A 26,374-nucleotide genomic window follows, 5' to 3' on the forward strand; every position below is an offset into this window, starting at 1 on the left:
GCCACCATGAGTTTGCCTTTGCCATTTTATAGTGATTTTAAAATGCCACAAGGCACAAAGCTCCTTTCCCACAACCCTGCAACTTTTCAAGTGTCAAAACAGCTATGGATGAGGTTTGTGCGTGTCTGCATGCCCACACACCCTCACCCTCCCCCACTTCTGGGATTAGCAGAAGTGTCCTGTGAATGGATCGATGACCCAGAGTGGAATGACAGTCCCTAGGAATAGAATCAACACTCTGGGACTGGAATGATGACTCTCAGGGAAGAGTGACAGGCCATGGGAGTAGCCTGAGTGCTCTGGGCCTGGATTGACAGCTCCTCGAATGGAATGACAGTCCCTAAGAATAGAATCAGGATTCTGTGACTGGAATGACAGGTCCTAGAGTGGAATAATGGTCCCATGGAGTAACAAAAGTGTTCTAGGCCTGGAATGGCAAGTCTCAGAATAGAATGGTTACCCCTGGGAGAAGCAGAAGTGCTCTGGGACTGGATGGAAAGTGGAATGACAGACTTTGAGACTAGCAGAAGAGTCTCAGAGTGGGAAGGTGACCCCTGGGAGGAGAAGAAATCATGAACTCTTGGTTCTCTCAACCGTTATTCTATGCCTTCAAATAATTGGCTATAATTGTAATCATACAATAACATCATTTACATGCTCACCTCTCGAGACAGTTTCTTCCCTAGGCTGAACAAGAGGGGGTGCATATTGAGATCTGGGTCCTTGCGATAACAGTTGGGTTTAGCATGATGCTGGTTGTGCATATGGTTCCACCAGCTAGCTGGTCCACCCTGTGGAAAAAATCAATAATGAAACCTTCCAACCAGAATTATACCAGTCAGACCCTTTATCTTTTATCTTTTGGTTTGTGCAATGTGCAACTATTGAATTGTACTACACTTAACTAACTGTAGACCCTTCTATCATCCCAAGTAGCCTTCTCATGGTGAACAAATGGTACTTTTAGAAGATGGCTTTTGGCACTGGAGGATTGCACCCCACTAAACTGATAGGACACAGCCCATCTACACATCTAATGTGTCCAGGCAACTGGCTGGCTAAACTGTGAACAGTATGGTGTACTATGTGGACCACTGGTCTGATCCAGCAGAACTCTTCTTACATTTTTAAATCCTTCCCTCTTGAGGATAGAAAAATCCATTCAAGGGGGCCAGCCACAGAGAGGGGAGAGCATTCTGAATATTTGGGATAACTTCTAGTTGTGCAAAAAATGCATAAACTGAGGCAACATGTCAACCAAGTGATCTTGCAGTCTGTACATGTATCTGGGATACATCACAAATATTAAGATTGCAAAGGCAACAAAAATAGTGCCAGAAGTCTTGCCACATGTCAAGTGCTATTTTGGGTTGCCACAACAAGGTACCATAGTCTGTTGCTTTGCAGAGTGTGTCTGCAATGTACAGTGAAACCACACAAATATGGATCAGATGGATGCCTGATACTTGCCCAAAGCTCTGTACTCCACAGACAGGTCATTCAGCAACAGGAGTCACATGCTTCAGCATATTCAGCTTGCTAGGGCAAAGTCATCTTGCAAAACTTTGGACACCATTTTGAATTGTTGCAGCATTTTGAGTTGTCACTGAGACTTCCTCACAGAGTGAGGGAGAAGGGAGAGAGGAGGAGGAGGACCCACTAGGATTCTTTATGCATCACCCATTAGAGTGGCCTTGTGCCAGTCAGTAGGATGCCAAAAGAGGACCATCTACTGATGAAAGAGAGATTCATAGAATCATACAGTTGGAAGGGGCAATACAGACTATCTGGCCCAACCCCCTGTTCAATGAAGGATCAGCCTGACAAATGTTCATCTAGCCACTGCTTGAAGACTGCTAGGGTGTGGGAGCTCACCTCCTCCCTAGGCAGCCAATTGCACCATTGAACTACAGTCACTGTAAACATTTTTCCTTATGTCCAGCCTGTTCCTTTCCACCTGAAATGTATCCTCATTATTGCTAGTCCTATCCTCTGCTGCCAACAAGAACAGTTTCTTACCCTTCTCTAAGTGACAGCCTTTTCAAATACTTTAAGGAGAGCAATAATGTTTCCCCTCAACTTCCTCTTTTCTAGACTAAACATTCTCAAGTGCACCAGTTTTTCCTCATAGGGCTTGGTCTTATAGTATCTTATTCCCACTCTAATAATATTAAGGTATGGTGTTGCCTCAAGTTTACCAAGTCAGGGAGTAGGCAACTGTGTAACACAGGTTGTAACACAGGCTGGGGCAGTAGTGTAGGCTCAATTATATACCATAGCCAAACCCACAAAGCCTCCTGTTTATGTGTAGGAATGCTATAAATTTCTGCTGGAGGTCCTACATTTGGCACCCATGTATAGATACTACAATAAAGCATGGATAATCTGCATCACTGCGATAAAGCCTCCTCATTCGTCTTGTAGGTGAATAGTAAAGTGGTGGGTGTAATTTTGAGTTTCTGGATGCACAATAAGACTGTTTTTGCATGGTCAAAATATCCCTGGATAGAACTGGGATTTTACATACTGCGGCTGATTTGTCGTGGTTTCTCCTTCCACAGGGCTCCCGGGTGCTTCCAAGGAGATGAGGCAGGACCAGTATGTAATGCCCCAGCTGTTTCTGCACTACCGTGTTTCCCCGAATATAAGGCATACCCATGAAATAAGACATAGTAGAGGTTTTGCTGAAGTGATCAATATAAGGCACCCCCCGAAAATAAGGCGTAGCAAAGTTTTTGTTTGCCCGCCACGGAACAGAACACCAGAGCAGGAAGCTGTGGAGCGGCCCCTGGAGGAAGTGCACCAGCAACAGCAACGTTTGGCTTTACCCCGCCTTTCTTTCCCATAGAAAAGGAAACCTGAGACCTGAGGAAAGAGCAGCTTCTTTGTGCACGTTGGGAAAGGTAGTGGAATTGCCTCTTTTCTCCCCTCTCGCCTTCTACTTGAAAGCCACCTTGAGTCTCCTTACAGGAGAAAGGTGGTTTATTAATCAAACTCCTCCTCTTCTTCACAGTAAGAAGTTAAAAAAAGCCGCTTCTAATATTTTTGAGGCGTTGCTGCCCAGCCCCCCAGAGCTAGCTGGCCGGGCAGCAAGTGGGCGGTAAACCTGAAGCCCGAGGGCCAGTCAGCCTCTGTTTCTGGCTGGTGGGGCTGCTTGGCCGGCGTCAGCAGCGCCCAGGCACAGGAGCAAGTGGGCTGCTGCTGCCTTCCTCTCCCCTCCCCGCCTGCAAGGCTCGGGCTCTGGGGCCTCGGCGCTGCCCCCTCCGCCACCCTTGCTTGCCTCTCGCGCTGCTCCTGCCCCTATCTCCCCCCAGGAGGGATGATGACAGGGGCGCCTGTTGTGCTGAGGGAGGTGCGTCGGCGGTGGTCAGAGCTCCTGGCTACGCAGGGCCTTCTTCCTCCTCTTGTTTACCAGCCGCTTCCACCACCTCCTCCTCCTTCCCCCACACCCTGCAAGTTTGCAAGCTTCAGCTTGCAAAAGACAAAGTGCAGCCTTTCCCTGCACCCCCCACAACGGCCGGGGGTTGCAACTTGCAAGCATCGCCTGCAGTTTGCAAGCAGCGCTGGAAAGGATCGTGGGTATTGCTCCCTCCATTTTGCAAGGGATGCCTGGAGATGCAAAACTGCGAACTTGCCCGGGCCTGGGCACATTGCGGGTTGGTTGGAAAGACTGGCCCAGGCGAGGTTTGTTTCGCAATGGGTCCTCCCACTTTCGGTCGAGGCCTTGACTTGCAAAGCGCACGGGTCAGCTCTACATGCAGCTGAAGTGGGAAGAGGGACCAGAAACAACTCCTTGATTGCTGGATTCTGCAAGCGCTTTGCACCGCTTCTTAGGCCAGTAGGGAGAATTAAGCGTGCCTGGGCCCGTTGGAAAGAAGCAAGAGTATTTTGAGAGTTTAGGGTGTAGTTGTTCATGCAGGAGATGGAAAGAGAGTGAGACGGGATTCCCCTCAGGACTTAGCAGCCCCTAACCTGCAGCTCACTTCAGGGCAGCCAGCTCAGCCCAAGCCCCTCCCAGGTCTTCAAGAGGGGAGGAAGGAGTCCTAGACTGTCAAGCGAGTGGGATGAGACGAGGAGGAGCTGGCGGCGTGCAGCCAGTCCGGCCAGAGGGACAGCAGGGGCAAGCAGGGGGCGGTGGGGGGGAGGAAGGAGAGTGAGCGGAGCAGGGAGAAAGTCAGAAGGAAAGAGAACGGAGCAGAGAGGAGCCAAAACAGAGAAGAGAGAGAAATGCAAGGGGAGAGAGAAAACGAAGCAGAAGACAGGGGAGAGAACAGAGAGAAACTGCAAGAAGGGCTACCAGGGAAGGGAAGGGGGGGTGGAAGCCCTGAGAGTCCAGAAGAGGAGGGGAAAAGAGAGGAGGGTATCTAGGGAAGAGCCAAGCCCTGGGTGGTGCCTCTTCAGCAACTCCAGGACATCCTGCAGTCTGGAAGGCGGGTGGGACAGCAATCACTCTGTGGCTAGCTGTACTTATTGAATGACAGACTCCTAAAACCCGGGGTCTCAGACGGACAAGACCACAGATAGGGAAGAGGAAGGCACAAATTCTTGATAAGTTCACATTTTGTCTATGAATTATGCTGGTTTGTGATGACAACTACTGTACAGTATATAATAAATGTTCATTTTTTTTGTTCAACAATAAATGTGAATTCTTCTTCATGGAAAAATAAGACATCCCCTGAAAATAAGACATAGCGCATCTTTGTGAGCAAAAATTAATATAAGACACTGTCTTATATTCGGGGAAACAGGGTAGTCCATGTCTTTTTCCATTTGCACAGTGATCTCTTCCATAATCTCTTCCGTGCATGTGTGGACAACTTCCGTTTCCCGCATTCTGTTTGGATGATTCTCCACCCCCCCCCCATTCCCCCATTCACTTTAACTAGTTTAGTTTGAAATGTCTTTGAGCCCATTTTCTACTGTAATAGAAATGAAATGTCTTTGAGTTTCTTTCCGTGTTGATAAGATCCTCTCAAGCAGCCGTGGATTTAAACACAGAAAAGGGGGGAGGGGAGGAGATGAAAAGCAAGCACTTCCTAAGCCAACACAAATGTTTGTTGCTCCCAGTGCCAGTTGATTGGTGGGGCAGGCCAGAGTGGCGAGGCAGGAAAAATAGAGTAGTTCTGCCCCGGTTCTGCTCCCATGGTGTTTGCACGGCAGCTGGGTCATACAGGAGCATTTTTAAAAGTACCACCTCTTTGGTGGTTTTTGAAAGTCACGGGGCAAAGGGAAAATAGTGGTGCAAAACCGTGGCAGACCTTGTGCAGCTTCAGGAACCGTGCAGAATCCCTGACTGCACAAGGATATTTTCCATGCTCACTGCAGGATATTTTGACCATGCAAAAACGGCCTAACTGTTTTCTATTGTAATTATTTTCTACTGCCTTATATTCTACTGTAATAGATAAACAGCACATCATTTGGTGGTAGCATACCCATAAATTAATATGGGAACATCTGCACCAATTGAAGAGGTCTGGGTTGAACATCTGATCCTCTGTTTATGCTAACTTAAACCCTGGACACAGCCAGAGGCATAGGGGGAAAAGGGGGTTAGAAACATCTGAGTTAGCGGAATAAAACTAGGACTGGGCATCTGCAAATCACCTTTCTGCAGGTAACTTAAAGCCAAGACTTGGTCAAAGGAGCAACAGACTGGAGACTGGGAACATCTGAGCATCTACCTCTCTGTAATGAAATAATTATCCCATATCCCATTTAAAATCTGAATGCTTGTGCTTTGAGAATTATTGTCACCCACTGAGTTGTTCTCAGAGACTTCCAAAGGATCTGTAGGGATAAAAGTTAAACCTCATAAAGAGGTCAACTTATTTGCAATATTTAAAAATGACTTGTGTGTTTAACCTTGTGCCAGCAAACCGGACAGAAGATTTCATCAAATTAATGGCCTTTACTGGAAAAAAAACTCTCTGCCCCTGCCCACTCCCCTGCCCGACAAGTTTATAAGAAATCAATAAAAGACTAGGTGTGCCCCACAAGTACAGAAAGACAGCATAATTTCAAGCATAATTGATTATATGAACTTTAAAGAAAATGCAAGTTCCAAAAAACTATCTCAGAAGGCTTTAGAAAATTTAGATGGCCAATGCATACCATTGCACAGAAATCTCACCTACATCCCATTGACGCTCTATTCACAGACACCAAAGTAGCTCTTTTATGTTACAACTCCCTTTTTGTGGGTAATTTCAAGTCTAGGCTTGGCCAAAGGGGTGAGACTTTGGCATGAGCGAAAGGCCTCTATTTTGGCCCACAGCTTTCAGCTTGCATCCTGAGGCCCTATGTGAGCTGTGCTGCCAGAACCAGGACCACCCAGGATGTCCTTGGGTTTCATTGCCTGCTTTGAGTTTGACTACAGTCAGCTTGGTTTATGTATTTGTTTAAATTTTAATTGTATTTTATGACCACTTTGAATAATTTCTGTAATTTTTTCTGTACCACTATGCCTAACATGTATACTTATGTTATGCTTCAGGGTGGTTGCTGGTTTTTTTAACGGTACAAGTCTTCTTAAAATCTAATGCATTGGTTATTGAATATACCGTGTGTGTGTGTGTGTGTGTGTGTGACTATAAACAAACAAATTTGAGTCCCCATTGTGAGAGAAAAACAGAATTAAAAATATTTAAATGAACACATCCCTTGGTACTTGCCTGGAGGGTTCCCATAACAAGCATGTGAAACCATCGATTCTGTTTGGTGCCCTGGAAGACTGAGATATGCCCCAGATCATGTTGAAACCAACCATACTGGACCTGAAAAGTAAAAAAGATTGCTCATAAAGCTAAAGGTGACTCCCAGTAACTTGTTCTACTGTTCCATCTACTCCTAATCAAATATATGTATAAATACAGACTATATTTCCATCAACAGCACCAACATTGATGTTGGGAAATATGATCAGTGGTTACTCATTCATCAAAGTAGGACTGCCTGGCAGGAAAAAAGAAAAGAATGTTAAGAATGTTAAGCACTTAGGGCTGTGATGAAACTGCTGTTGCACCTATGATTTAGTTTTTCTCTTTTTTAATCCGTTCTTAAGTGAACAATATTAGTTTACAACATCAGGCATACTTGCTAACTTGGACTAGTTATTGGAAGCACCCTTTGCAGTTGGAATAGCTGACTTGGGCTTGTTGGGAGGCTTCTTATCTCATGCTATGACGGACTGCAGAGAAACGTGTGTTTTAAAAGTTAATTTTAAAAGTGCAGGTCTGACAGGAGCCATTATTGTTTGCATTCAGAGTGAGGCATAGAGGCCTGGAGATAGGGAAGCCATCTGACTGACTGAGGCGACCCTGCATTCTGACTGGTTGAAGTGTATTGATGTCACCAGGAGGAAGGACTATATCTCCCTATGTAAAACTATCTGAGAGGCATTTGGAGGGTTAAGTTTCTGAAGTGAATAGCTATCTGCCTTTGCTGTGACAAAACATAGTAACTCTGAGGAAAGTACTGGCAGTCAGTGTGTGATTCTGCCTTGCCCCACTGTACCACAGCCTTGGTGAGGTGGAAAGCAAATATATACAGACTAGGAGAACTGGTGGTTATTGAGGGCCCAGGCTGAGGGGCATATATATAACCAAGGAGCAGTAGATCTTCCAGGGAGGCAAGATGAATCCCAAAGACCAGTTAGTCTGTTGCATTGGGTCTTGCTTTGAGTTTCCTCTAAAGAGAGTGTTTTATGTTTATTTTGGGGGGTTCTATCTATGTGGGCTGAGTGAGGATACTGAAATTAATGTACCAAGCCTGATAGAACACAGTATGTTTAATCCTTAAACCAGAACATCTTAAGTAACAGAACCATTTAAGTAACTGTACTATCTGAGGAACACTTAAGGTTACTGAAACAGACCAAACTCATTTAAATCTATGCCTGAAAACAAAAACTGCTTCTCTTCCAAAGATTTCTGCTGTAATTACATATTTCTGCTACCTTATCCATTCCTTTCTCCAAGTTATTCCTTCCTTATTCCTATCTCCTGTCTTGTTAAATAAATCTTTTATTCTGTTTATGTTATATCTGCTTCAGTATTACTGTTCTCTGTGCCTTGAGAAGGGGTTTGCCAGGGTATTTTTAAAAAATAATGAGCTTCCTTCACTTTCTGCCAGTATAACAGGGCTGAGCAAAAATGCTTTTTGTCACCAAATGCTACCATTTCTGAAGCACCTCAGTCTCTGACAAGCCATGTCAGTGACTGGTTTCCCTGCCTTGGTGAAATTGGAAGTTGTGAGGGTCCGTTGCACATGTTCTTCTGTAAGTGAAATGTAATAGGGTCTACTTATTTTCGAGTAAATCCTATTCCTCTTCCAATTTCTGCAGCTAGAGAACAACGGTGTATAATGGCACAACAATATCAACTTGATCCATTTTCACAAGCCATTATGAGCCAATTCAGATCCAACAACTGGGAGGAACTTTACATTGAACTAATGGATAGGTTATGATCATTTTTGCCATTTTCTGTGCAGAGTTCTAGATATGACTTACCACCTTCTGTAGAATGGCAATGCTTACATTTGCACCACCCTATTTTGTCAAAGCTTGGGATATGGCCTTAAAGCTTACATCTGCTCTTTTCATGGATCTTAAGCCAAGATTATTCAGCAAAAAATTATATTCGAGACATGATAGTGACTCTTTAGCAAAGGAATGAGTAAAATGTCTAATTGTTGATGTGCTAACGCAATGGTCACAGCACTGAGAGCCCCATCCAGAGGGTACAACAAATCTCGTCAAGTGGGGGATGCAAAATCTCCCCCAGGGCCCCCTGTGGCCCCCCTGCCCCCCCTGGCACCCCCCCACGTGTGTATGAACTGTATGAAATAATACAATATATAGTAATTCTATTTTTTTTGTTCATTGGTATAAAGGTTGGGAAAGTATTATAGGTAAAGATTTTTCATTTTCTTTTTTTCCCTTGAAATTTATATTGGAAAGAGAGGACTTTAAACTACTCTTTTAGATTAAGGATTCTGGATCTCCCCCTCTGTTAGTTTTCTTTCAAGTGGAATAGATAAAGTAGTTATAGGAATCTGAAGGGGAAGTAGAAAGTCGGGAGGGAGGGAAATATGGGAAGGAGGGAGGCAATATAGGATGTTTTAGTTGGGGGGGGTTGAGAGAGATAGACAATTAGATATGTTTGTAATATGTTAACAATTGTAAACAGTTTTTGGTTTCTCTCCTTACTTATGTTATTATTTAAAATCAATCAATATAATTATATAAAAAGAAAAAAATACACTACCTTTTGGTATATTGCTTTTTTAATACTTTAAACAGTCATTATTTGAATCTAGAGGCGGGGCGAAGGGGAACTGCACCTGGGGCGTGCACACCCTGCGTCCTTGCCACAGCCCCGCCCAGGAATGCCCCCGCTTCCGGAATGCCTGACCACGCCCCTGTCGTGCCCCACCCTGCCCCATTGGCGCTACGCCACTGTTTGAATTCCACCACCATCAGAACCTGTTGCTAAAATTTTTGAATCCCACCACTGCACATATCAATTTTGTATTAGAATGTTGGTTGATTTTTGAGGATGTCTATGTTCTTTTAAACTATTTTCTTGTTTCTTGGAGTCTGATCAATGCTCAACAAAAAAAGGACCCTCTGTGTCCTTACTGCTGCTAAGACTTATACTAAAACATCTTTATACATAATTGGCTAAGGGTTCGAATGTCCAATGACAAACCTTTAGGCAATTAGTGTGCAGGGTGCACAGGTACAAAACCCTGCATGTCCTGTACTCCAATTGGCCATTGCCTCCTGCAAAATGGCTGCTCCATGGTCCTGCCCCCCTCCCACCCCCAAGCACAACAAATTGCAGAAGGCCCAGCAAAAGCCATCTCCACCCCATTCCACACATACACCCCCAAGCCACACCAGGCCCAGCAGACCCAGCAAATAGCTTCGTCATCCCAACATTTGATTCCCCATGCCCACAGAGCAGCAGCCCCTTGGCTTCCAGAAGCCCTCCCGCCTCCCCAATCATCCAGGCTGGCTCACCCACCAACCTCCTTGGCCTCTCCCACCCCAAACTGCCTGGTGGGCAAACAAGTTATCCTGCCCTTCCCCCCACCACCAGCAAGCCTCCCTTGCCCACAGAACTTGTGATCCATGGGCAAACAAGTCCTCCTGCTTCTCCCACCACCAATCCTCACGGGCCCCAAGCAAGCCCTCCTCCATTCCTCGCAATCCTCCCTGATTCCAAACAAGCCCTCCCTGCCTCTCCCAACCCCCAGCAATCCTCTCTGGCCCCCAACAAGCCCTCCCTGACCTCCCACACCCACACCAACTACCACAGCTCCAAACAAGCCCTCCCCACCCACAGCAACCACCCCCCTGCCAGACCTTGCCCACCCCCCGCAAAGACAAGGCGGACTGGTGGGTCAGCAGCAAATTGCCTCCAGCTGCTCTGATAAGCCTGCCACCAGCCTTCCCATTCCTCTGCCTGGCTACACCCCCACTAAAATCCATTGTGGGGGGGAGATGCTTCATCTTCAACCATCTGCTAGGGCCCATTGCATCTCCCCCATAATGGGCTTTGATGCAAATTGGAAAGATAAACGCCCATCTCTGGTAAAACAATGGATTGAGGACCTTAGAATTCTATCACTATTTGAACGCATGGCATACAGACAGCAATTGTGTATGGAGTTGTTTCTAGTGATTTGGAAACTATTTATAGAAACTTACGTCTAGAGCTACCACCACGGTTATTATATTTTTGTCTTTGTGATTATTTTAAGTTTTTTCCTTAGTTTTCCCCTATTTTTTGAAGGAAATAAAAAGAGAAACGGGACCAAGTTAGCCCTTTTGACAATCAAGAAGCCCAAAGAAGTAACCACTTTCACCCATCCCCACAGGCCTTCACTCACAATTCCTCCCTAGCTCAGTCAACCTGTTTTTTATTGTAAAGAAGAAGAGGGGGCATGGGAAGAGGATTGCTAGCTCCCACTGGTCACCAGCAGGGGGATGGAGGAGTACAGTTACCAAATCCAGGTTGCAAAACTTCTGAAGGTTTGGGGACAGGGTTAGATCTACGATTTTTTTTTGGAAGGGAAGCAAAACTATACAATGACATACCCGTATATTATGTATATTCACATTTTTCTTGATGTACACCTATATAAACAACTCTTTTGAATGATAGAATAAATTATGCTGACTTCTATGAACTGTTACTGAATAATTTCACTTTTATATTACTTTTATCAACCAATATATGTTTGTATATTCCCTCAACCTCTCTGCACACATGAAAACCCGACCTTAGGAGAAACATTTTCGGCCTTGCCTCTTCCCAGACATTTTTTAAAAATAGAGCACACATAATTTTGATGCGGAAAACACCAAACGCACCACACACTCCATCACAGCCTGATAAACTATACAGCCCAAGAAAAGCTTTATCTGGCAAATTATACTGCCAAAAAGGCTAAACTGCCGCTCCTGTACTTTAGTCACTGGAAAAGACAATAATGCCAGGAAATGTTGAAGACAGTAGAAAAAGAGGAAGACCCACCATGAGATGGATAGACTAACAGCCACAGGTTCTGCCTTACCAAGGGCAGTGATTTCCCTCTGAGGCCCAGGGTCTCCCGCTCCTTTCTCCACATCTCCTAGCAGCAACCTATTCTCTTTTCCACCAAAAGATCTAAGTATGATTGTTTATTCATCCGCCACCTCTTCCTGTACTTTACTTGTAGTGGAATGTTCTGCAGGGCCTAAGTGCCTGCCTTGTTCTGTCCCTCACCCCATTTGAATGAAAAAATAAAAAATACATTTTTAAAAAAAACTTGCCCCTAGGTGTTTGAAGATTAGCCCAGGAAGAGGCATACAAAGTTACATTTCATTTTTCCCGTTCTCCCCCACTCACACCTCAGAGTTCTTGCTTTCCTTTTCGTTGTGCCCACCCCTTTGCATCAGCTTCAGGAGCTTCCATGCTGCCACCCCCACCCCCCCATTTGCAAAACGCTCCCAGAAGTGCCCTCTGCTTGCAGCTCATCCGATGGCCAGTTCAGTGGAAAAAGGAGATGAATAAAGTTTGGTTTTCCTAGTGATCCCATGCATGTGTTGCTGTTTTGTTTTAAGGGAAGTGTCTTTGTAGCTTCAACAGCTATTTGGAGGGCAGGTATACCTCCTGTTAAGAAGTAATGAGGAGGCAAGGTCTACCAATCACTTGCAACCACAGATCTAGCAACAAAGGACAGTAATGGGTTTTAATTGTGGGTAGACCTGCCCTCCAAATGGCTATGCTTCTCAAATGGTGTTGTAGCTACAGAGACATCTACCTCAAAAGAAAAAAGAAAAAACACATGCAAGGGATCACCAGGAAAGACAAACTTTATTCATCTACGTTTTACATTAAAATGGCCATCAGATGAGCAGCAAGCATAGGAAACTCCATTCAATTTGAAATGACAGCAAGAAGAGTTCTCTGCAGAGTTTGGAAAGCCTGCTCCTGCTCCGTACTCCATTTTTAAACAGAAAGGGATGGCTGTGTTTGAAAAAGGCAAGTTTCAGCAAAAGTTGTTCCAGGTACCCTCCCAGTTCCCCTCCCCCTCCCACAACCCTCAAAAGCCAACCCCACCTGGTGGAACAATGGCGCCTTGGTGCCTGCTGTTCTGCCAACCTGCCAAAACCTCCTGGTTCCCACTGCCAACAGACCAACCCAGCCTGTGGAGCGTCAGTACCTTGATGCCCGCTGCTCTGCTGGCACACCAACACCCTCCCAGTTGTCACCCACCCCAAGCCTCCCCATTCTACCCTCCCCACACAAAGCCTCATCATTCAATCCCCCATCCCAAATCTCACCTTTTCACCCTCCTCCCACCCCAAGCCACTCCTTTCCACCCACCCTACACCCCAAGCCACACTTTCCACTCTTCCCTCACTCTCAAGCTATAGACTCAGGGCCAGATAGGTGGGAAGCATCGCACTGGGAGGACAGGTGTGAGACTGCTACAGCCCCAGTAAAGCCCATTATGAGGAGAAATGCTTGCTCACATCCCCTTTTCCAGGGTCCATTGCATCTCCTCCTGCAAGGGGCTTTTCTGCTAGTTAGAATATGTTGCCAAATAATGTACCAAAAGAGTATAATGAATCATTTATCCATATGAGGACAACAGCTGGAATTGTATTTGGAACAAATTGGAAAGAAGACCACTACCCAGATTTTCTGGAATGGATAGAATACTCAGTAACGGCAAAGCTGGCATCTTTGGTGCACAGAGTATGACAGAAAATGGAAAGCCTTGGACAATTATATAAACTAATGACTTGCATAATTAGAGATTATAAGGACTATAAGGACAAATAAGTAAGCCTGTATTTTAATTTCTTCAGTCTTTCTTAAAAATTATTATTGGAATTTAAGATGTTATGAAATCAGGTGATACAGAATATGCAAAATTCACAGTGATTGCTATGTTTGATTTTAATTTCAGATAAAAAAATAAATGCAAAAAGTTTACTCAGCATGAAGCTAGTGAAGTGGAATTTATATGCAGATTAGATACTTCCAATCGTCCTGTAACTGCCTTGCTGTTTACCTAAAATAATTGCTCTTTCTCTGGGTGAATCCCCACTGAGAAATTAAATCTAGATACAACCAGGTTTCAAAAGAAACGGCACCATCGATCTCTATCACGCTTTCAAACAGTGCAGCAATCCCCACAGTGCAGCAATCAAACAGTGCAGCAATCCGCACGTGATTGAACGTGCAATCTGCTCAGCGGCTCTTCCTTCCTCGTCCTGATTGGCTGTTGCGCTGTGCTGGGGCAGGAATTGTGTTGGTTTTTTTGCACAGCCATGTCATCATGTGCATGCGTAGATAGGACGGTAGCTGTTTTTCGCGCTAAGCTAAGTTTATGCGCAGCTTTGGTACTCTATACCCATGCTGCCGTGCTGGCACAAAGTCTAATTTTACTTTACAGTTGGCACAGAAATCACGTTCCACACAGCCCCATTTCCACATAGCCTCTGCCAGTGCAAAACAAAAAAGGGCTGTGTGCACTTCACGCACAGCCCACCGCACTCTGATTGGCTGGAAGGCTCCACGTCACTCCCCATGGTGGGAAAAACAAATCTGGATTCAAACCCTGATTTTCCCCATCAATCTGGATTGGACACATGTTTTTTTAAAAGGTGCACTTCCATGCAGGTTCTGAAAAAATACGTGATAAGGGGGAGAGGGAGCGCCAGAACCGGGATGAATCTGTGTTCGGTGATCAGCCAGTGGGGAGATCTTCCTGAAACCACGTTTTTTGCCATGAGCATCATGTGTTATATTGACTGTAAGGATTCTGCTGTATTCAAATTGCTTCGTCAGTTTATTAGAATTTGGAAGTGAAGATCCATATATATTCTAATAAGATGATTTACCTTTTGTCTGAATTCTTTTTTCAAACAGGCTGCGTATACATGTATCTAGAACTAGAAATATAACAATGTAACAAAATTTCATTTATTGCGTTTATATTGCCTGCTTTTCTTCCACAGTGGAACATAAGGCATCTTAAACAGGACTCTCAGAATGATGCAGGCACTGATCAAACCTAATTGGTCTTTGCAAAGTTACTGCATCATTTGCCATTCAGCCATATACTTTAACATTTCATGTATCTAATGAAATGGCCTCTGGCTCAGAGAAACCTCTGCTACAGTACATGTACCGTGTATAAACTTTGTATAAAATCTGTACATTTATAAATTTTGACATTTTGTAAGGGACATTCCCTCTCTCCACACCACCTGCTTCCCCACACCCAAGAAGGATAGGAAGTGAATCAGCTCAAAATATAATGAAGACTGGTATACAAAGCTGACACCTCTCCATGTAAACCATTAGAGGAGTGGAGTTTAAAGACATATTTATGGGTCAGTGTGTACTCTCCTGCACAATATAATGTTTTTTAAAATGGAATATGGAGCCAGTAGGAGGAGAATTTTATGATGTTCTGGAGCTATGCTAAGTTTATTTGTTTATTTGACCTGCTTACATTCTACCTTCTGATTAAAACTTTACCCTCAGGCTGCTGATATAATGTTAAAATAGCTACAATAAAATGGCACTAACCTCACCCACAATAATTAAGGATACTTGGACACCTACAACACACACCTTGCCCTCTGGTTATAATCAGGAAGCCATCTGCTCAAATCTGCTTTTGTCCATGAGAGGCTCAGCTCTGTTTGTTGGGCCTACCCCTTCCTCCCGCATCTTTCCCTAGAGTCTCACCGCCAACACTGCCACTCTGCAAGGCCATCTGTGCCCACTCTCCTGCACAATACAGTCATCACCACTGCCACCACTAAGCACCACTTCCCATGCCTCCATGTCACCATTTGGCAGCTGCTCAACAGTGACCTTGGTGAGGCAGGGAGATCCAAGGCTTGGCTGCCAGGCAGACACTGCTGCCAAACACTAAGTACTAGCCTATCAAACCTGCCAATTTGTGAGTTCTCTAATAGTAATGAAGCATCTCTGGTATCTAATTTTGAACCATGGCATGAAATGTGGATTAATAAATACATATTAAAAGTCCATGGCAAACAAGGGGCATGTTTCTATAGACCAAGGTTGCAGAAAAATACAAAATGTTTTTTAAAAAAAATAAATGGGAGCAAGTTACAATTTCTACAAAACAGAGAATGTTGACTGAGATTCCATGAAATATCACAAGAACAAAGAACCCACTATAGGGCTGCCTAGCAGCCAAGGCACCAGAACTTCAGTTTATGCAATCCCAGCAGCACTAGCTGGGATGGGAATATGACAGAATGAGTAGGGCACAGAAACGAAAGAGCTAGGAAGGCAGATACAGAGTGTAGAAAATGGTGTGTGTGTGTGTGTGGCGGCGGGGGTGGTGGTGGTGGAGAATGAAGAAAAAAGTTTGGATAAAACAAGTGCTAGAGAAGGAGAGGGAAATGGTGGGTGGGGTTAGAGAAAGCCTGGAAAGTGTGCGTGCGTGCGTTGGAGAAAGAATGAGAGACAGAGTTCAAAATGGTAAACAGAGCTTTTTCAAAAGTGGACAGCAGAAGAACCATAATGTAGTGGTTTCTGGTCCATAAAGGTCATGAGTCCTACATTGTGGTAAAAAGTCATGCCAGTGCCAGTAAGAGGTTAAATTAATATCTGGATAGGCTGCAGGACAGAGTGCCTTTTTTATGTAGAATGCCTGCATCTCCCATTAAAAGGATGGGTAGTAGGTGATGAGAAAGTCTTCTGTCTGAGACCTTGGACAGCTGCTGCCTGCCAGGAAAAACAGTCTTGATCTTGATAAACCAGTGGTCTGGCTCAAGGTAAGTAGAGAGCAATTCCTGAACCTCACCTCAGTCATAATATGTTGTTTGAAATGTTGCTTAGAAAGACAGGTGAATTCCATAGAGAAAGCTCTACGTAGCACTACACTGATTCTTAGGGCTTTGAAAAGCAATCTGGCTCTGATTATATCATTCACATTTGAACATTTACCTGAGCAGTTGCAAATGTCAGCGTACTGAAAATAAAAGGCACCCAGGAAGTTCCAAAATAGTAGATAATCATCCAGGCAGCAATGTCCAACAGAATGATGTGAAGAAACATGAGGCCAAAGAAGAGATAATTGGAATTCATGAGTCCCATCTTCTTGACAGTAACACAGAGATCACGAAAATCCTTTAATAGCAACTCCTGTGGGAGGAATCAACTGTGAAACTTTTTTCTGGACACATGTAATAATAAAAACATTCAGTATCAAAATGTTTTAAATCCATATATTTCCATATACAGAGGGTTGCTGTGGGAGCGCATGTTCGTTGTATGGGAGGTGTACTGTGGGGTGCCATAGGGTTTAGTATTATCCCTGGTATTGTTTAATCTTTATATGAAGTGGTTGTTGTGGGTTTTCCAGGCTGTGTGGCCATGGTCTGGTGGTTTTACCTCCTAACGTTTCACCTGCATCTATGGCTGGCATTTTCAGAGGCATGTCACTGTAAGGGTTTCTCTCCATGGTAGAATGATTTGTATGGTAGGTCTCTGTTTTGTCTTCCTCTCAGGCGAGATGGAGTGTGGCACATTTGCAAGAGTCCAGGTGAAATTCATTTGCAAGTGCATTTGTATGTGTTCTGGTAGTTTGAATGTGTGTGACTCATCTCAGAAACTGGAGTGGGGTGGTGGGGGGGAAGGCAGGTGTTTCTAGTATCTATGGATTGTTGAATGGTGTTTGAAAAGTCTGGTTTTTGGATTTGGTGTTGTGGGAAAAACCCCAACAGCCAGTTGATTTCAACCATGAAATCATTTAACAATACCTTGCATGAAGTCCTTGGGAGAAATCATCCATAGATTTGGTATGGGGTTTCATCTATATGGTGGTGACACCCAGCTTTACGTTTCAGTGGCTAAACTATCAGAAGCAACCATTTTCATCCAGGGACAGTTTGTGATAGCCATAGTTAAGCAGCTATGGGTGAATCAGAATTTTGGTAGGACTAAGGTGAGACTGGCGTGTAACGTTGAAATTTTGAAGGTATATTATCATCAGTTTTACAGGGCTCAATTATTTTTCTCTGAAAATAGTTGAGGACTTGGAAGTCATGTTGGAACCTGCTCTGTTATTAGAAAAATCAAGCGAGTGCTATTGTGAAAAGTACCTTCTAACTTCAATTTCTATGGAGGCTGGCTTCCCACATTGACTCAGCTGACCCAGCCATTCTGATCCATGCCATAATAACCTTAGGATGATACTGTACCATTCTTTACATGGGATTATTCTTGAAGTCAATTTGTAAACTCCAGTTGGTTCACAATGCACTGATACATTTACAAGAGGAAGCAAAGAACATTGCTCATATTATACCTGTGCCTCCAGACATTTCTTTGGTTGCCTATTAGTTACTGAAGGCAACTAAAGGTATTGGTTGTTACCTTTTCATTGCAGTCTTATCCTTTGTCTACTCAGAATTAAGTCCCTCTATGTTTAATGATGGATGGATATAATTGCATCCTTAAAGTTTTTCTTGGCAGTAGTACACATATCTAGAGGACAACTTTTCCTGTTACATTTTCCCCCTGTACTAGAACAAGCGCTGCTAAAATCCCTTCCTGAAAACAGGGGAGCCTCCCACAGCAGCCATGATAGCCAGATCCCTACCAAGCATCTCCCTAAATGTGGCTATGGGAGCAGGCTCACCTGTTACCTCCTTCCATACCACTGCCAGTCAGGTTAAAGTCAGAGCTCTGGGCCCAGCCAGCGGCCAAATGTAAGGAGGCTTATTTCTGTTGTAACTAATACCTAAGTCTAAGCAGTAGGCACCGGCCTCTTTCACACCACCACCATCATCACCTACATCCAAGGCAAGAAACCTTTGCATAAGCCACTGACCAGTGACAAGATGCACAGGCTCACCTGTCACCTTCTTTCCCTTCTGCCATCAGCCAGGAATGTGCCAAATTACCTAGAACCCACTTGATGCCAGCATGAGAGGACAAAAAGGCAAGCCTATGTCCATCATTGCTGCCACTGGTTGAGATTGAGTGACCATCCACAGTAATGGTCCAGCAGGTACCAATCTGCCTCTATTCTGGGCCTAGAATCTGTAAGGACCATAAATCTTGAATTACAGATGTACCTTTGAGGTTATGAAATGAGACAATTACTTGGTATATCCAACAGAATCATAAAATCATAGGATTGGAAGAGACCACAAGGGCCATCAAGTTCAACCCCTTGCCATGTAGGAATATCCAATCAAAGCACTCCCGACAGATGGCCATCCAGCCTCCTTCTTGAATCGTGGTGCCCAGAACAGAACACAATATTCCAGGTGAGGTCTGACCAACCCAGAATACAGTGGTACTATTACTTCCCTTGATCTATACTCCTATACTCCTATTGATGAAGCCTAGAATCACATTGGCTTTCTTAGCTGCTGCATCACTCTGTTGAATCATGTTCAGCTTGTGGTCTATTAAGACTCCCAGATCCCTTTCACATGTACTATTGTCAAGCCAGGTATTGCCCAGCTTATATTTGTGCATTTCATTTTTTTTCTGCCTAAGTTTCTCCCTGTTGAAATGCATTTTGCTAGTTTTGGCCAGCTATCTAATCTGCCACAGTCATTTTTAATTCCGATATGTCATCTGGGATACTAGCTACCCCTCCTAATTTGGTGTCATCTGAAAATTTGATTAACATGCCCTCTATTCTATCATCTAAATATTGAATAGCACTGAGCCCAGGACACAACCCTGCGGCACCCCACTAGCCAATTCTCTCCAGGATGAAGATGAACCATTGGTGAGCACCCTTTGGGCTCCATCAGTCAACCAATTACAAATCCACCTAACAGTAGCATTGTCTAGTCCATATTTTAATATCTTTTTGACAAAGAGATCAAAACACATCATAAACACAGCCTTTGAGACACTCACATTTTTGCTGGGCTCACAACAAGGTTGATCTGATGCAAGTTCTCCAATCAGCAATGAGTTCAAGTATTTCTTCACCAAAGTTTCATCCTTGTGAAAAGCTGTGAAGGCATCCTGGGAAGCGCAATTGAAATGAAACATGAGAGAAAGAGAAAAAAAGCATGCCAGAAATATTTCTCAATGAACAATCAGGAAAGCTATTTTATAATGTCAGCAACAAAGACATTATCAAGTAAGGAGTGTTGTGTGCCCTGACCTGGATAGGTAGGTAGGTAGGTAGGTAGTCAGTCAGCCACCCACCATGCTACCTTTTATCTGCCTGTCGTCTTCAGCTATATTTATTATTTATTTACTTCATTTATACCCCACCTTTTCTATTAGGGGGACCAAAGTGGCTTACATTATTATCCTGTCCTCCTTTTTACACACATTAACCCTGCAAAGTAAGGTAGGCTGAAAATATATAAAAGATCCAAAATCATTTAGTGAGTTTTCACAGCAAGATAAGATTTCAAACCTGGATTCCCCAGACCCTACTCTGGCTTTCATAGTATGATTGCTGTTGAACTGTAGCAAGCACCCAGGCCTAGTTGAATCACATAAATTGGGCAGTATCAAGTCACCCAGGTATTGCTTCGAGGTCTGGAGTTGCCAGCCCCCAGGCAAGGACATAGGTATAGATTTTTATGGGGGGGGGTTCGGGTGGGGCCACGCCCCCCACCCACCAAGCCCCACCCCAGTCTTGGTACTTATAAAAGCAGCTCTCCAAGGCCAGGGACAGCAGATTCCCCTGCCCTGCCCTGCCCTGCCCTGCCCTCCCCCACCCCCCATCAGCTGGGCTCTCAGCAGGCAGCCAGCAGCCCCTTCTGCCCTCCCCTCTGGGCAGAGGTGTAGCTAGAGAAAATGGAGCCCAGTGCAAAATCTGAGTTTTGCACACACACCCCATGGGCGGCCGCTGTGATGCTGGAATCCACCCCCAAACAGCATTGCTTTCAATGGTGTTTCAACTAAAGAGCCCAAATTATCCTTTTAAATCCACCTTAAAGGGAGAATCTGGGGTCCCCAGTTAAAACAACATTGAAAGTAATGCTGTTTTGGGGTGGATTCTTCCCCACCCTGGAACAGCATCACTTTCAATGTTTAAACTGGGGACCTCAGATTCTCCCTTTAAATCCATGCCGAAGGGGATGGATTTAAAAAGAGAATCTGGGGAAACTTGAGGGATGCCTGCTGTCAGGGGTGCAATTGTTAAGATAGCAGCACCAAACTTTCAGTGTATCTTTAGGAGACTCTCCTAATGATACCACCCAGGTTTGGTGAAGTTTGATTCAGGGGGTCCAAAGTTATAGACTCTCCAAGGTGTAGCCCCATCTTCTATTAGCTTCCATGGGAAACAATGGGGGATGAGGCACCCCCTTGGGGAGCCCATAACTTTGGTCCCGCTTAACCAGTCCATCATCTAAGGCAGCCATTTTCTTCATGGGAACTGATCTGTGTACACTGGAGATTAATAGTAATTCTATGAGATCTCTAGGCCCTACCTGGAGGATGGCAGTCCTACACTGAATTTTGCCCTTTGTCCCAACAAATTAGGATCTGCAAGACTCAACATAGTTTGATGTCTGAGGAAGTGAAAAAATGGCATCTTAAATACACACTGGTAGTAAAAATATAAATGAAATGTTTGACAATTTGCTGCCTTTCAACAGTACAACAAATTCTAATAACCTTACGTGGTTCCCAGGGCTAGGTCAAGAAACATTGATGCCTGAAGCATAGTAGTAGTAGTAGTAGTAGTAGTAGTAGTAGTAGTAGTAGTAGTAGTAGTAGTAGTAGTAGTAGTAGTAGTAGTAGAACAAGAACAAGAACAAGAACAAGAACAAGAACAAGAACAAGAACAAGAACAAGAACAAGAACAAGAACAAGAACAGGAAGAATTTGGATTTATATCCCCCCTTTCTCTCCTGTAAAGTGACTCAAAGAGGCTGACAATCTCCTTTCCCTTCCCACCCACCCCCCCAACAACAAACAACCTGTGAGCCAGGTGGGGCTGAGAGAGCTCAGAAGAACTGTGACTAGCCCAAGGTCACCAAGCTGGAGTGCACAGGCTAATCTGAATTCCCCAGATAAGCCTCCACAGCTCAAGCAGCAGAGCAGGGAATCAAACCCAGTTCTAACAGATTCGAGTACACCTGCTCTTAACCACTATGCCACTGCTGCGTAGTGGTAACTCTTTCCAAACTCATATGATATCTCTTTCCAAACGCATATCTTCACCTACATAGCATGTGATCATAATATTATGCATTACAAGTACCAAACTGGAAGGCAATATCTCCACATAATTATAAGGTACACACCAATTGTTCTTATACATGACAAATAATAAAATTATCCAAATATAAATTCAACTACGGTTGAGCTATGATCACCAAACCAGTAACTGAAAAAGTTTTTACACCCCTAAGCCTGGTGGTGTGAGCAATCCAAAGTGGGATGGGAGGCAAAACTCAAATATAGTCACGATGGAGGAGGAGCGTGGCAAGATGGCAGCTATGTTATGGGTCATCTCAGTTAGCATATGAAAGTATGTAGCTGGGGCCAGCAGCAACTGTGTAAATGGTCAAGCCCACTGTGGCTTGAATTCTATGTTCATGCGGGACACTGTAGGACAGAGTGGCAAACCTTTGGCACTCCAGATGTTATGGACTACAATTCCCATCAGCCCCTGCCAGCATGGCCAATTGACCATGCTAGCAGGGGCTGATGGGAATTGTAGTCCATAACATCTGGAGTGCCAAAGGTTCGCCACCACGGCTGTAGGATATTCAGCAACCATTTACCTCCATGGAGCCATTTTCTGGTTCAGCTACTGTCTTGAATCTCTCTCCAGCACAGATGTGGCCAGGAAGTACATTTATAAAATTTTAATGAGGTAGAGACTAAAGCCCATGGTGTTACTATTGCAAGAAGAGATTGCATAGAAGTGTAGCTCCTGATACCGTATTACTGCCAGTCCCATCTGTGACCTGAAGACATAAGTTAGATGACAGGCCCCAGCAACTGTTCAGACTATATAAGCCTTTACAACTGTTCAGACTATATAAGCCTGTACAACTGGGGCAAAAATCCTCCCACACATAGCTGTAGTAGGTGTGTGTACACATGCACCCTGAAAGTCAAACTCCAGCCCTAAATCTGCTACTCCCCATTTCAGATACTTCATAATGGGGCCAGCTTTGCAGCGTGACTCAAACTGCATAACTCAGCGTGACTCAAACTGCATAAATCAGAACTAATTGTGCAAAGGAGCTAATTTTTTCAGGTTTGCCATATTGCCAAGAATCTAAACTCTTTTACAAAGTTTTACTTACTAAATTTGTTAGGAATTATTTTGAATATCTCATGCTCACCGTTTCAGCCCCCAAATCCTCATTTAAATTTGTGCCTCCCTTATCCAAAGCAAATTTGTGATTCCCTGTTTTATTTTTCCTCACATTAAGTTTACATTTTCTCACACTGATTGCTATCCCAAAAAGGTACAATTTTTCAACATCAGTGTGTCAATCAGAATTATACATTATGCTATCATATGTGAATACATTACATATCATATATATTGCATGTAAAACCCATATGTGTGCACAATACAAATTAATTTGTAAAACTAACATCAAAAAGAGAACATCAGAAACCAGTGACAGATTTATAATATATATGGAGAGAGACATTAAACAGGGAATATTCTCTTATCCCTAATCACATTAAAGAAATACAGTTTCATATTTAAGAATGTGACTGAATCCTTAATCTCAAAAATGTACACCAAGAACTGCAGAAATAAAATGTCAAGTATCCACATATGGCAGATATGAGCAAACCTTAGCACATCTGACAAGATCCTAAATCAAGGGAATGTGTGAATGGGGTATTAAAAAAAATTTCTCCTATTTCTGTGGTCTCAGCAAACACTGGGAAAAACAATGGTTTGTTTGTTTAAATAAACCTAACTGGGATCCTTTCCAGAAATCGCATGAATTAGAATATGATTTTATAAGCAAGTTGAAAGAGAAGGGGACCTGATTTGATCATAAAATCTGTTGTAATCATCTCTATTGCTTACCTTGCAAAAATACTTCAGCTAAATCATACATAATCCTGTCTCTATCCCAGATGTGTGTGATTGCAGTATGGTCACTTTTGCTCCTCTGCACAGACCCATTATCAATACTTTCTCATCTATTTTCTTGAAAATCAGGTACCCATGCTCTAAGTCATTTTGGAAAGTCCCTTGTACTTGCTGCTTTCACATGAAAGATCAGGCCAAATTGAGATATCTCCATCTTCCCCATGTCTATGGAATTCATTTTCTACTGGTATCCCATGGAGCATCTCTCTCTCTCTCTCTCTCTCTCTCTCTCTCTCTCTCTCTCTCTCTCTCTCTGAGAAAAACCTTCCCCATAACAAGGTTTTGTCCCTTTTCTACTGTATCCATGCAAATGAGAAAACCCTCAATCAAAGAATCTCACCGTAGCATCCTGTCCTGCAAAATGGCTGATGACGCGGCTTCCACCTGGATGCTGCCGGTAGAAATTGCTGATATCATAAACCTTCCTGTTGATGACCAGCCATTGGTCTTGCTTGGAAGACCCCTGACCTGAGTGAATTCCAATCTCTTCCCAGGTAAAAAGCTGTGGGATACTGGCACCAGTTTTCGGTTGTCCCAGTGTAGGTTCTGACTGTGGAGCCATTCTGTATACCCAGTAACAGCCTTTTTCTTCCTTTTCTGCTGCTCAGCTAACAATTATTTTTCTGTTGTAAATTCTACGAGCTTCATACTACCACTTAGCAAAAGAGCAGAGGATGCCTTCCACCAGCCACAAATCATCCAGCCCGAGCTGTTTCCAGTTCTGCTCAGTCCTACATGAACACATGCTATTTCTTCATCTCAGACAGTGCCTCCTCTAGATAATATCAATTATATTGCTCCATGAATGCATAATGCTATTGCAAAATAGATATGAGATTAAAGGAGTTCATATTATGACTTACTTTTAAGGCTTCCCAGGACTGTTTGCTCACACTGGGGGAGTATCAGTTCAGGTGGTACATAAACAGGAATACAAGCAAAATAATAAAAAATCTTGGAAGACAACAGGGGTGGAATGAGAGAAAAGACATGCGCATTCTCATCAAATTCTATTTGAAAAACCTAAGTTACCATTTGGCCACAGCTTTACAATAGTGTTTTCCCAGAATTTTCATAGCTGAGGCACACTTTTCTGGCTTAAATTTGCAGGTGTTCTTATACTCAAAAGGTTGTACATTCAAGCATAATCCACTTTTAGAGGAGCCTGTATTTTCCTGCGGTACATTAGTAGTTCCTTCTCAGCATATAGGGATTGCTTGAGACCACAGTCGTTATTGACTTTAAAGGCAACAGACTGATCTAGTGAACTCCCAAAGGCACCTGATGTGCCACTGCGAGTAGTAGAGTGCTGGACTAGATGGACTCTGGTCTGATCCAGCAGGCTAGTTCTTATGTTCTTATGTTCTTAGTGATGCTATGCCTATATTCCTTGCAGACAGCGCCTGGGGTGATAGTAACGTCTGCAGCTCTGGGATACCAGAAATCTAAATCCCAATCAGTTCACAGTTTCAGGGTACAAAAAGCCAAGAGGAATTCCTTTAAACAGCGACTGTCTTGCTCAAATAAGAAAAATGGAACACATGCTCAGTCAAAACAAATGCTAGTTGACAATAAGGAAAGGGGAAAACTGAGGAGCATATTGCTAAAAGCAATAAAAATGTATTTAAATATATTATAAGGAGCTTGAGTAGTCTAGAGACATACAAAACACCACATCAAATTTGACAGCTTTTGGACTGGGGTGAGACTTATAGGAGCATGTATTTGGGCCATTGCAGAACTTGTAGAACGTGTCTGATTGGGGGACACTGGTGCCTCGGAGTCAATGTGGGTATGTTGGTGGTGCCCTAGTAGATCATGGAAGGGAGAGTGTCTGACTGTGAGATACGTGTGCTGATGTGTTTGCGTTTGGTTGGTGGTGGTGTTTGAATGACTCGTGGACTGCTTTAAAAATGACACACATGCATCAATGTGCCTTCCACTATCCATTCCTAACTGCTAAGACTTGTTTAGGTTTATTGCTTGTTTAGGTTTATTGAGACATTTCTACCTTGCAGGGTTGGCACATATTTTTTGTGTGTACTTTTGAAAACAAGAAAAGTCAGTGCGGTCTTGTGTAGCCTTGTGCCAAGAAGGGAGTGCTTACAGATGTGTGAGGATCATTGCATGTAGCAAAATGATTTTAATTCACCTATTTTTCAAACAGTGAGGCTACCGTAGCCATTTTTTCCTACTTACATGGGGGAGCATACGCAGAGAGCACTCATTGACTGGCAAAAAACAAGTAAGTTTGACAGAGAGCCTCACAGAACACACCACCATTTCAACGGAGATACACACACCAGCTCTGCCTCTCCTTTCTGCCTGCAGACAGAATGCTAATTTTGGGTGAGAAAATACCCACATGCAGACCTTGGGCCAGTCACACTTCTTTGGAGCTCTCTCACTCCCTACCTTTTTTTCATATGCTTCCAGTGGCATGGTCTTTTGAGAAGGAGTTGAGGAAAGCTGTGCTCCTGCCATTAGTGACAAAGGGTGAGTTGTTGACAATGCTTTCCTGTTTGACAAAGACAACCACAGCTGCCTCAAAGCACTGTCCCAACTGACCATTCACAAAGCTGCTTGGCCAAGGGCTTCCAGAGTACAGCCAGGTTTTTATGGTCAGTCCATACTTCAAAGGAGTGGGCGCCGTCCTCCAACCAATAGCACCAATCAGTTAAGGCGTGCTTGATTGCCCCCATCTCTTTGTCCCCAACAGTCCAATTCAGTTCCGCCTCTGAAAATTTTG

The 26,374-nt window shown here is 43.8% G+C and overlaps 1 protein-coding gene across 2 annotated transcripts in view; it reads right to left on the minus strand.

Annotated features, from left to right (window-relative positions):
• Window positions 1–24,345, minus strand: part of LOC125426611 (acyl-CoA (8-3)-desaturase-like) — a 181,856-nt gene extending 157,511 nt beyond the window's left edge. For both annotated transcript variants that reach the window (XM_048485116.1, XM_048485115.1), the window contains exons 1-5: window positions 23,966–24,345; window positions 19,440–19,550; window positions 16,503–16,700; window positions 6,678–6,779; window positions 663–791 (exon numbers count right to left, since the gene is read on the minus strand). In XM_048485116.1, the coding sequence (XP_048341073.1) occupies window positions 663–791; window positions 6,678–6,779; window positions 16,503–16,700; window positions 19,440–19,550; window positions 23,966–24,187 (762 nt within the window). In that variant the 5' untranslated portion in view covers window positions 24,188–24,345. The remainder of the gene's footprint in view (window positions 1–662; window positions 792–6,677; window positions 6,780–16,502; window positions 16,701–19,439; window positions 19,551–23,965) is intronic.
• Window positions 24,346–26,374: the final 2,029 nt, after the last annotated feature.

Source organism: Sphaerodactylus townsendi, linkage group LG02, assembly GCF_021028975.2.
Source record: "Sphaerodactylus townsendi isolate TG3544 linkage group LG02, MPM_Stown_v2.3, whole genome shotgun sequence".
Lineage (NCBI taxonomy): Eukaryota > Metazoa > Chordata > Lepidosauria > Squamata > Sphaerodactylidae > Sphaerodactylus > Sphaerodactylus townsendi.